This window comes from Pinus tabuliformis, chromosome 9 (assembly GCF_031772625.1).
Source record: "Pinus tabuliformis cultivar Carrire ecotype Pingquan chromosome 9, CPIR1, whole genome shotgun sequence".
In the NCBI taxonomy this organism is placed as follows: domain Eukaryota; kingdom Viridiplantae; phylum Streptophyta; class Pinopsida; order Pinales; family Pinaceae; genus Pinus; species Pinus tabuliformis.
In genome coordinates this window covers 260963690-260976659 of record NC_142307.1, presented here as the reverse complement: position 1 = coordinate 260976659, position 12970 = coordinate 260963690, and the positions used below count along the sequence as shown (strand labels likewise).

Below are 12970 nucleotides of genomic sequence, written 5' to 3'. Positions count from 1 at the left end.
CCGACTTGAATTTGTTCTGACCTCACGACTACTCCATTGAGAATCACATCATTATTAAATGGAAAAGAAGATAGAAGACAACGGTGCAACAAGATAATAAATAAGACTTTCTTGAAACATAAAAATTTCAGAGAAACGAAGAATATTAATAGCATGTCGTATATGATGACGTTCATCCTCAGAAACAGTAACCAAAGATTATTCCACCAATTATAAAAAGATTAAAAACCATAGTTACCCTATCAAATTTGAAAAAAATTCCCAATACAAATTAAAAATTTACAAACTAGATTAATAGACTGTAGTGACATAATAATATATAATATCATCATTTACCAGGTTTAATAACCAATTATTTACACATTTGATTGCTTTAAGAGATAAAATAATCCATAAAATATTTCGGCCATCAAACTTCTTAACTAGATTAATAGACTGTAGTGACATAATAATATATAATATCATCATTTACCATGTTTAATAACCAATTATTTACACATTTGATTGCTTTAAGAGATAAAATAATCCATAAAATATTTCGGCCATCAAACTTCTTCGCTAAACCAACTGAAGGAATTATATTTGAGCTTTTCGTTGACACCTTACCACAAAAAACGTAACCTTGAATGGGCGTGCCATTTTGGGCAAGCTTGGACCACACGTGGAGGTTGAATCAATTTCTATGGCCCTGTTCACGCTTTCAAAGATCGTGTTCTCTGATCTCCTCCGTTCATTTCGATTCCCAAGGCGGCCCGGCATTTATTCAAAGATTCACGTTCAATCCTGTAGGACTCATCTGCACAGCCCTGCGATATAAACCCCTTCTATGCTTTGGCAAATTTCGCGCCCCACAGTTTCTAGTTTCCTTCAATACGAAAGCATTTACAGCCTTGATCTTTGATCAATCCAACGGTACCCAATAAAGATTTCGATCTTTTTCGTGCGGGCTTTTCAGCTAACTCTACAACCATGACTGAATCCTCATCAGAACAACGTCCCTCTGTCTATGAGTTCACAGTCAAGGTAACTTTTATATATATATTCTCTGATTGCATCTCTTATATTATTATCTGCACACCCATTTGCATATCAAAACCTGAATCAATAGTGTGTAATTGGACGCAGGACATAAGGGGCAATGATGTGGATCTCAGCATCTACAAGGGCAAGGTTTTACTCATTGTCAACGTTGCCTCTCAATGGTAATTTTATTTTTTTAAATTAGGTTGGAAAATTTATGTCAGTTCAGAAAAAAACATCATCTTTAATTAGAAAAAGTGATTGCAATAGCTCGTTTCTGTTTTGCTTCCTCACAGAAACATTTTTATCACAGTACCCCTTAAGACCTATTATAAAATTATACCTACATATATTGTTTCTCATATTCCCGAAATCTACCTAAATTTCCACATGAATGTCTATTAGTATAGCCTTTTTGATTGCTTCTTATGTACCTCTGTCGTCATCTCTAAAAAGGTCATTACAACTTATACAAAATGTATACTAAGGACTATGTTGTGCTCCATAATTTCTATTTTTTTTTAATGATTCCTTCATTTACTACTGAATCCCGTTGATATGCAGAAAAGTGAATTATATCGGTTTCTGCTGCTATTCCCTTTTTATAGAATGTCTGAGAACTATGTTGTGTTCCATAATTTTTATTTTCTATGATTCCATCATTTACTACTGAATCCTGTTGATATGCAGAAAAGTGAATTATACCTGTTTCTGCTGCTAGTGCTATTCCCTTTTTGACAGAATGTCTGCGACCTTATTCTGTTCATGGTACACATGTCTGTATGTGATCTGTTGAAAGGTCTGCTCCAGAATCTGAATACGCCTCATCCATGTAGTAAGAATGAACAAACTAAATTGAGAAAACCCCTGTACCCATTCCAGGATACTTTATGAGTCTCCCATAGAACAATAAGTTCTGCCAGGCTGTTTGTGCCTCTCCCTCCTTCCCACCAATGGTGGTAAAATGCGCGAGGCTCCATTATAATATATGCCCTGCATCCACATTTTCTTTGTTCACACGCCCCCATCAAGAAAATCAGGTGGGAGTTCCTTCCAAATGTTGATATACTTTATGATTCTTCTATGGCCTTTCCTAATAATTCGTCCAATCTCCCCGGAGTATGCAACAGTCTTTATTATAGTTTCCTTGATATCTGGTTCTCTCTGTTCAAAGATCTTTTTGTTTCTGCATCTCCATACCCCATCCCCAAAATATATAAAAAGATAACTTTAAATGTTCCATACCCAAAATATATAAAAGGATAACTTTAAATGTTTCCGTGAGCTGAACCAGGAGGATAGACATCCCTGAATCAATCCCTGTTGCCACCTGCCTCTAATGTTGAGTAATGTCATAACTCCATCCCAAATAACTTTTGCAAATCGACATATTAAAATAGGTGATGTGTGTCCTCCATGACATCCAAGCATAGGGAGCAGATGCCTGGGCCTTGAAATACCCTGTGGATTAATAAATCCCAGGTAAACACCCTGTTGTGAAGAACTAGCCAATTAAATTTCAGCTTCATGAAAATGTCCCAATACCTTTCTGATACCACTGGAGTCTTTCATCATTTGTATTTAAAAGAATCTAAAATATATATCTTTACCACAATCTGTCCCTTTTGAAGTGTGCCCACTCAACACATTTTATCCTCTACGTTGGAGAGAAAAGCTCCAGTCTTTTTTAAACTATGAATGTATTCCTTCCATTTTATACCCAACTCCCTCACAGCCCCATAGTCTCCGCATTCTGCCACGTTCGAGTACACATTGTTGTTTAGCTCAGCACCCACCTGCCAGATGTATGTAATACCTATCTGGGATAAATGATACAACAATGGGACAGAAAGTAAATGTCCATGATACCCAACTTCACAGCTAGTCTCCGCATTCTGCCACGTTCGAGTACACATTGTTGTTTAGCTCAGCACCCACCTGCCAGATGTATGTAATACCTATCTGGGATAAATGATACAACAATGGGACAGAAAGTAAATGATAACCATCCATACCCTTGATAGCATCCTAACCCACCTGAATTTGTTGACCATTGCAAAGAGCCACTGTTTATTTCACAATACTGCGCCATATGTATGATGCACCCTTATACTCCTTTGCCCCTTCTCTAATCCACTGTGTAGATTCTATATGACGAAGGTATTTCCCCTTCATGATATTTTTCCAAATCCCTGTGCCATATAGTGCCCTCCAAAGGGATTTTGTGACCAATGAAATATTAAAACGTTCCGTATCCAATATACCCCATCTGCCACTTTGAATAGGTCGGGCTATGGTGGACATACGAACCAAGTGATATTTCCTTCCTGTACTTTTACCCGCCCAAAGAAATCTAGCCATTATTTTATTGATCTTATGTATAATTTCCTTTGGCAATATATACAAATGCATCCAGTAGACCGACATATTCTGTAGGACAGATTTGATAAGAGTGAGTCTACCCCGGGGAAAGCCACTTGTTTTGCCAAAAAGATAATTTCTTCTCAAATTTTTTTAACAGCCATTCAGTCTTTATTTCCATATTTGTTTGGTTTCAATGTATATCTGAGATAACTGAATCCATCATCTATCTGTATCTTTGCAATTTCAAACATGTGGCAAATTTCCATACTTACCACTGCATCCTGAGAATCTGTGATAAGGGCTGATTTACCTTTGTTCATGAATAAACCTGTAGCCGTAGTGATTTTATTTAGAAATTAAATTTTAAAAACCAAAAAAGTCCTTTGGGCTTCATGGATTGGTCATGGCTATTTGTTTGGTTAGAAAGTTAGACCCATTTCTAAGCTTGAGTAATTCGGGCCTCTTTGTTGCTGTTCTCTGGGCTTCATGGATTAGTCATGGCTATTTGTTTTGTTAGAAAGTTAGATCCATTTTTAATCTTGAGTAATTCGGGCCTCTTTATTGCTGTTCTCCTTTTGCAGTGGGTTGACTACCTCTAACTATAAAGAGCTGAGTGAAGTGTATGCGAAGTATAAGGACCAAGGTATTATTCAAACATAGTGTCACAGTATATATATTAGTTTTGACTAAAAATTTAAATATTTATAATTATCTATATATCTCGAAAAATACTTGTTCTAAAATCTTTTTGGTAAACTATTATGTTATAAGGAGTGTAATGTATTTATACAAAATTTATTTGATTAAGCTATTATAGCATCAAAGTTATTCAGAACTTGTATTTAGCTTCAACCACACTGTGGTTTTTAACCACGATTTAAGCATTAGTACAACCCATCACCTAGTTGCTTACCACTCAACCACATAGTATGTTTATAGCATCAAAGTTATTCAGAACTTGTATTTAGCCTCATCCACACTCTGGTTTTGAACCACGATTTAAGCATTAATACAACCCATCACCTAGTTGCTTACCATTAAACCACATATTCCCATTTGCTAGTTTTGACCATATTTAAAGTTTAAACATCCCAACCTTGCTTCTATACTAAGAGAGAAAAAAAAACTTAGATGCAAACCTAAGAGTGTCCAGAAGATTCAAAGTTAATATGAATTTATGCTAATTATTGTTATATTGTTAGTCCCAATTTTTTTTTATCATTTTGGTTTATAATAGTTACACATATTACATTTTTTTCTTCATACATACTAGGATGTAAAGTACACTTAGTTACCCATACTATAAATTTTTTGTCATACATACAAAGCTGTAAAGTACACCTTGCTTCTCTGTGTGTATGTGCTCTTTGCTTTAGCTGCCTTATTATTTCCTGATATTGACAGGGCATGCATCTTAGACCAGGAAGGTCAGAGTAACATACCTTTTTAAGTTTAGCTTTATTGGGTGACAGGCTCCTTAGGGATTTTTTTTTTAATTTCAATGCGATAGAAACTTTGTATTAGTTTAAATTTTAAACAATACGTTGTTATCGGAAAAACAGTCTTATGCTACCAGAAACCTGGCCAGGCCCCAAGTTCTCATTCAGTTACTATTCTCCAATTCTTGTATTGACAATACATGAGTGTATTACTGTTCAATTTGATGTGTATAACATGTGCCGGGACTGGGAGTAGGGTGGTTTCACGTTTTTTAAAACCCTATAGTCCTGTTTCTTATTCCTTCCCGCTTTCTGTGTGTGGTAACATACGAGATATCCACGTAATGATGTAATCTTTTTAGAGAGTGTTGGAGGTAGTAATCCACATCTTTAAATTGAACCAGAAATTATGCCTGTCATGAAAAGGTCATGTACCTCGGTGGTAGAGAAGACCACCAGACCGGGGCGGGTCTTTGGGGTTTAAACTTTAATTCCTAATCAATAGGGAGATTCTTTTTCTCAATATGCACATTTGAAAAGGTTGTTTTAGTTCTCTGACAGAGAAAATTTAAGATAGACTTGATTGTGTGGTGGTCCAACTCTTTGTGGGAAGGATTTTCAAGGGAGTTCCCTGCTGGCCTATCTTTGGGTAGGCCTATATGCTTTTTCAAAAAGCATACAATTGATGAACGAGGATCCCAGGGATCAACAAACTGCTTGCCATCTCTTTCATTTCTTTTTCTCTGACAGGCTAAAACTCATAGCAGACTTGATGTGTAGTTGTTCAGCCATTCGATGGAACGATTTTGTAGGTAGTTTCCTGCTGGCCTTCCTTCTCTTAGGCCTCTATACTCCTGCAAAAAACATGCAATTGATGAATGAGGAGTCCAGAGATAAACAAATGGCCAACCGTAGATTAAGTTTAGTGGGATTCTAATCTTAAAAACAACTAGGTTCATAAATCAAGGGCGTTGTCTAACCATTATAAGTTTTGGAGTTTCTAGCTGGAATTAGGCAAAACATTTTTTTAGCTAAATCTTGTTTTTTTGTTGTTTCAAATTTGTTTTTGATTCCATATATAGATTCAGCACCTGAGAAAAACCCCTGGGGCACTTGGATTGTGGAGAGTTCACAACTCAAACTTGTGATTCCAACAAATCCTTACTGGATTCTGGGCAAATTCAACTGAAAAATATATCCAGAAAATATCCAAAATGTAACAGGTAGACTACCGCTAAATCAAGCACATAGATCCTATGAATTTGAATAAATAACTCAAACCATTTTTTCAACATTGTTTAAAAAGGACTTTTCAGTACATGGTGAAAACATGGATACTTAATAAGCGTAGAGTTATGCTTGAGCCTTAAACTTGACAAGGCCAACATCAAGTCATTTGCATTAGTAAAGCATAAGTTATGTAGGAGCTAGATCTCCTGCCCTTGCTTTCCTATGCACTCTATGAAGAGAAGCCAATTGCTTTGCATAAAACATGGATACTTAATAAGCGTAGAGTTATGCTTGAGCCTTAAACTTGACAAGGCCAACATCAAGTCATTTGCATTAATAAAGCATAAGTTATGTAGGAGCTAGATCTCCTGCTCTTGCTTTCCTATGCACTCTATAAAGAGAAGCCAATTGCTTTCCATAAAACATGGATACTTAATAAGCGTAGAGTTATGCTTGAGCCTTAAACTTGACAAGGCCAACATAAAGTCATTTGCATTAATAAAACATAAGTTATGTACGAACTAGATCTCCTGCTCTTGCTTTTCTATGCACTCTATGAAGAGAAGCCAATTGCTTTCCATCCAGTAATGCAAGTATCAGTATACTGCAAGAAAGAAGAGAATTTGTATAAACCTTGAATACTTCATAAAATGTTGTTAGATGTCTTTTTATTGGTGAATTCAATTTTGGAGAGGTGTTGAGGAAGTAGCCCCGAAAGCTCCTTCACCGTCCTTTCAGGGATTTAACAGTAAACAATGATTTTATGTGGGCCTTATCTCGCACTTATCTCAGCGTGGGGCTGAGTCTGTAGTGGCTTACCTATAAGGAGGTCATAAAATCAATATCCATAGATAAGCAAAGTTCAAAGTTTATTCTATACTCTGAAGATCTATGTCCCTTGAGACGGGAGACTAGGACAAAGACCCTGCAAGGGGACGTGGGAATATATATGTTATGAGCAATATGAGCAATTTGAAAATAGAGTTATAATGCATCAAACTCACAAGAATGCACCCTAGGGTCATACACAGAAAACCATGAACAGTTGTTTTGCAATTTCCTTGTTCAGTGTCATCCAAATCCAAATATAATACATAAATAACATGATACATGGAATGCCAGTGACACATAATACAAAATAAGGTAGAAAAAGTATCACCACCCTTGACACTCTACTCACCTCTCCAACGTATCCAGTACCTCAAGAGGATCACCATCGTCAAAGAGATCAACTTGACTGATGCATTGAGATTCAAGTATTGATACTTCGAATTGATCAATGCCAATGAATGGGACATTAGCCATTGGGCATATGTGACTTCAGTGGTGGACATGCATGGTCATGTGTCCCTTCAGTGTTTTGTATTCAGGCCTTGAGTGTCCAGGTGTCCATCATGGAACAGACGACACATGGCCTAAAAAAGAGTGCCCTGTGACTTAGCTGGAAGATGTTCTTGGTTTCTGTGTCCCAACCCATACCACATGAATATAGAATTCAAAATCCTGGAAAAGATGGGCTGTAGAACTGTTATGTGCAATTTTAGTATGGCACTGATTTGAGCATTGGATCCCTTGAAGTGGCTTGTTTTTGGTCAAGAGTGGCATCATCTTGGTTTATGTTCCCCACATCTTAGGCCTTTTTTCAGGCTGAACCAGCTTTTAATGATGTAAAATATTGTATTTTATTGTGCTCTAAACCCAAACACTTGTATGTATAGCAACTACTTGATCCTTCAGTGAGGGTAGGTGAGAGCAATTATAATTGACTAGACCTTCATTTCCAGGCATTTTCGACTATGCTAATAATCTCCGCAGTATTGCATATTGGGTATATTCTCTTAAGAGTTTGCATTGTTAGTTCTGTAAAGTTTCTGTTCAATGTGCAATCTGGATAATCTACTTCTTAGCGCAGATCTGTTTATCTGTTATTTTCATAATTCGGTGTAATTAGGTTATTCCATTTGCGCACTCTGTTACAGTCTTGAACTCTAATCATCCAGTGCAATAGGTAGTTATCAGATACTTAGAGCAGTACCCTATTATCTGTTACTTAAGATCTGGTTAACCAGTGTGTTGGTGAGCGGGCCTTGAAGCTGTGTAATAGGGCTTTTAACAATAACAGAAATATCCTCTTTTGTATTCGGGTACATTATACCAAATTCACTGTATTGGGAGTCCAAATTTACTAGATAATTTTTATAAGAAGTGGAAAGTATTCTATGTTGAACATATTTAAGAGTCCAATGGCATCCACCAGGCTTGAGAGTAAACACCATGTTGAGTAGTTCAATAAATAGTATGTCAGTCATTCTCATAAAACCAGTTTTCAGAACTTGATTTTATTTTACAACACTAAAGTTTTCTGACAACTAAAAGGAGTGTGGGAAACTGTTTGCAGGATTAGAAATACTGGCCTTCCCATGCAATCAGTTTGGTGGACAGGAACCTGGTGATAATGCACAGATTGCAGAAGTGGCCTGCACTCGCTTTAAAGCAGAGTTTCCCATATTTGACAAGGTGTGTATCTTCGTAACAGTTTTTAGACCTCCTCGGTATTCTTCTCTTGTGATGCTAGAGGTTTCATTTGAAAGTAACCAGTCCATCTGGTTTGTTCTTTGAATTCTTGGTGTTAAGTGGCAGCTCTGTGACGTAGGTTGCAGTTAATGGTAGCAATGCAGCTCCAATCTACAAGTTCTTGAAGTCAAGCAAAGGTGGGATTTTTGGAAACAGCATAAAGTGGAACTTCACTAAGTTTCTAGTCGACAAAGATGGAAATGTTGTAGATCGATATGCGCCAACTACGTCTCCATCGAGTATTGAGGTCTTAGGCGAACTCTTTTTCTATCTCATCTATGCAGATATGCTTCCTATGGTCAACTCACTAAGTTATTTTGTTGAAAGGCTTTTGCATAAGAAATTCTACTGTGGTAATGAGATGCATGTCTTGAAGAAATAGTTACTAATATTTCGGTTTCATGTTTGCAGAAAAATATCAAGAAGCTTCTTGGAGTTGCATGATTCTTTTGAAAAGCAATATATTATATCCCATTTTGGGTAAAATAGAATAAGCAGCAGCAAATAAAAGACACCGTTCTAATTGTTGCATAAGATTCAAGCGAAAATTGTTAGCAGTTTGGCAGATCATTAGAGTGCATAGACTTTGTTGTTATCTTTCAATGTTTAAATATGCAATATAATAATGAGTTATTTACATTTTATTTTGCAGCTTTAACTTCTTGAACTCTTATTGAATTATAGATGATGTGGATATATTATTTTCCCAACACTTCCATGTTAGTAAATCAACTCAGTGCATGGTCCTTCAACTTCTGGGATGGAAATGGATGTACACTATAGGAAGCTCAGAAATCCGGGAAAATTTTACACATTATTATGTGTATGTTGGATAATTGTATTTATTCTATTTTTTTCAAACTCTCATACAATGTTCAAAGTATTTAAAAAAAATGAGGATGAATTTTAACAGAGAAAATACTTTACTTTTTGTTAGATCTTAGGCTTTGCTGATCAATAATGTAATAAGCAAGTCTGTCTGATTAGTCACATCAGAAAAATACTTTCCAGAATTATTAGTTTAAAAGATTTTTTAATTGAAAGTTTTTATTATAATTAAAAAAACAAAAATATTATGTGTATGTTGGATAATTGTATTTATTCTATTTTTTTCAATTTCTCATACAATGTTCAAAGTATTAAAAAAAATTGAGGATGAATTTTAACAGAGAAAATACTTTACTTTTTGTTAGATTTTAGGCTTTGCTGATCAATAATGTAATAAACAAGTCTGTCTGATTAGTCACATCAGAAAAATACTTTCCAGAATTATTAGTTTAAAAGATTTTATAATAGAAAGTTTTTATTATAATTAAAAAAACAAAAATTAAACAAATTGAATATTCATATTTTACATTAATTACAATAATCATTAGTAAAATTGTAGTTTTGCATTTTTTTTTATATGATCATTTTATTGGGTTTATCAGTGTCTATTATGTCATACATATGGTTGATCAATTAATTCTGTTATAATTATCTAATTACGGAATAAATGTGGAAATAGCAATCTCTATTCATCATGAAACCACGACAAAATTTTGCCAGTAAAATTGTAGTTATTATAATTATTTTACAATTGTAATTATGATACATTCCTTTATATTATTATCATTTTATTGGGTTTATTAAGTTTCAATTAAATCATATATATGATTGAGTATTTTATTTTGTTGGTTTAATCGTTTAACTATGGGACAAGGGGAAATAATAATATCTCATATATAAAGTGCAGTTAGGACGAATATTTATTTATTTATTTTTACTTAATGAATTCTTTTATATCATTTATTGATGAAAAAACTGAAAAAACTGATTATGAGGTTTATTAAATTATTGATCATTTATTCATGAAAATTGATTATGGTTTTATTAAATTCGGACTGCCGCTGATTCAATTATAAACCTGTGGGTTATGGGCCCACAAAAACTGGCTTAATTCTTGCCTTTTGTTACGATAATGAAATCACAAACCCCAACTTTTTTCAGTGGACTCGACACTCAACTTGATGTTCCTTCAGTCAAAAACCACAAATCATTTGTCATAGCCCGAATAAAGGTGCATTGGATAGATCTTAGTTTGGTCTAGTATGGTGGGTAACTTTCTTGGAGGGCACGAATGGCCTTTGGCCGAACTTATTGTTGGGCCCAGGCCTAGTATTTCAAATAATTTTTGCCTTGTTTTTCATGCCTGTCAATTTTTTTTCAACCTTGAGTTTTTCAAAAAATTTTGGTGATATTCAGTGCCTGCCCAGAGAAATCAAATTGGGCAACGGTGAAAAAATTGCAAACATTATACAGGTCTTGTTTAGCAAACACATACCAGGTCCCTTAAGCACTATGGAGATGAACTATCCATCTTATACAGTTCTTGTTTAGCAAACACATACTAGGTCCCATAAGCACCATGGAGATGAACTATCCATTTTAACATCTGTTTTGATTCTACACAACCTTCTACAAAACAATCAACAACTCTAGGATAGAAAAACAATCAAATCCAAAACAATGTTTGAAGGAACACTCACCCGATATCCCAACCTTAAGCACCCTTCAATCACCTCAACAGAGTGTGACTGTCATACAAGAGTGCCAATAATTTTGGTCATTGCATGAAAGAAATTCTGCAAGATACCAAAAAAAGAACTGAAGCTACGTTCAAAACTAGGATTTAATCAAATGTTATCTGCAAAATTCTCATAGCTCGCTAATACAATAGTAAACTATGCAAGAAAAAATCTTAAAACAAAACTAAAGGAGGTAAGTTGTAAAGGATAAGTCCAGTTCTAATTTCAGAAACCAAACCCAAAACAGTACTTGGTTGAATCATTAGCACCCAAAACCCAAAACAATACTTGGTTGAATCATTAGCAACTATTTCTAGCAAATATTTTACTTAATGACCAAACTCTTTTGAAAGATCAATTGAATCCAAGGCTGAAATTTTCACTAATGTAAAGAAAAGGAGGCTTGCTAGAGTAAAAAAAAAGTACTTATAGTTTGCATTTGTCATTAAATGGTTCTAATCATGCCACATTTGAGTTGCAAATATGCATCAGATCATGCCCGAAACTCTACAAAAGAGGTTTAAAATGTGGTCATTTTTTGCTGTGTTTCTAATTTCACACAGGGATGTCTTATGGCTAAAACTTGCTTTGAAAATGTGCCTTGTCTAATCAAGTTTACAAATCAGAGAGAGAGTTTTACATGAAAATATCCTGCTATCAAAATACATTCCAGAATTGAAATGGTGTTTGACGCTGTGAAACAATATTTCCTTGGTGTTGTCGATTCCCTGTAATGTTGAAGCATAAGACTATGTAGTTGTAGCATGTTGGTGATTTCCTAGATGAGTTATGGTGATTTCGTTCAGCGCAATTTTATTGCAGGTTTGAGAAAATGTAACTGATGCAACTTCTGGAGTTGGGGAAAGAATAATGGCAATATTCCTTGCACACATGACAAGGGTAATGAGAAGTTCATTTTGGAATCCAGTGCAGTTAGAAGATCGTTAATGCAGATCGGCCAGAAAGGCTCTGATTCACACAAGATGGAGCCCTATTCTTGCAAGAAATAGATAGATGTCTATCATCTAACGGGTTCTACTGGAGTATAGTTCCATGAAGATAAAAACATTACCTTTTCTATGCGTAAGACCTAGACCAGGGAAGGGAAGGCAAGATCAGACCAGGGTTGGTGGTAAGAATAAAGACAAGGGATTTATCAACAACAAAGGGTAAATATTGAAAATTCAAAGTTCTTGCATTGATTGCTTTTGTTGGGCTTCAGGTAGAAGCTCCTCCCTTTTATAAGTAGAGTCCCTCCTTGCTTTCTTATGACCTTCATTTGCTGTCTAACAACTCCTAGGCTCGAAGCATAGGTACGTAGTTCCTTGCCATACAAAGCAGTGTTTTTCAGTCTGTCGATCACCACACAATATAATCATTCATTCCACAAAGAAGGATTGAGTGTTGAATCAAGAGACAAAGCTTTATTTACACAATAATCACATATGGTTTTCCTCGTTGCACAATTGAAGAGATTTAGCTGCTTCCAAACTCTGTTGTCTGGAGGCACGTAAATGGTTGGTGGTGGAGTAAATGGTTTGAGATCCCTTGAAGATACGAGAGGGGATCATGTTTGATTGTCCACATTGTTGGAGAGATACAAAATGAATGTGGAAGATCATGTCTACTTTGTATGGTGAGGAATTATGCACAATTCAATTATACCATTTCACATTTACCTTAAGTAGTCAGAGCTCTGAGTAATTTTTGTTGAAATATGTAACTAGGTTTGGTCTTCATAAACGTATTTGAGTCACAATGAAATGTATCTATTAA

At 35.3% G+C, this 12970-nt stretch overlaps 1 protein-coding gene across 1 annotated transcript; it reads left to right on the top strand.

Moving 5' to 3' along the window:
- Window positions 1-626: 626 nt before the first annotated feature.
- Window positions 627-9271, top strand: LOC149148181 (putative phospholipid hydroperoxide glutathione peroxidase). The gene is made up of 6 exons (XM_089441599.1): window positions 627-1023; window positions 1126-1202; window positions 3966-4027; window positions 8452-8570; window positions 8707-8874; window positions 9039-9271. The coding sequence occupies exons 1-6, from the start codon at window positions 970-972 to the stop codon at window positions 9069-9071; spliced, it is 513 nt and encodes a 170-aa protein (XP_089297725.1). The 5' UTR covers window positions 627-969; the 3' UTR covers window positions 9072-9271.
- The last annotated feature ends 3699 nt before the right edge of the window (window positions 9272-12970 follow it).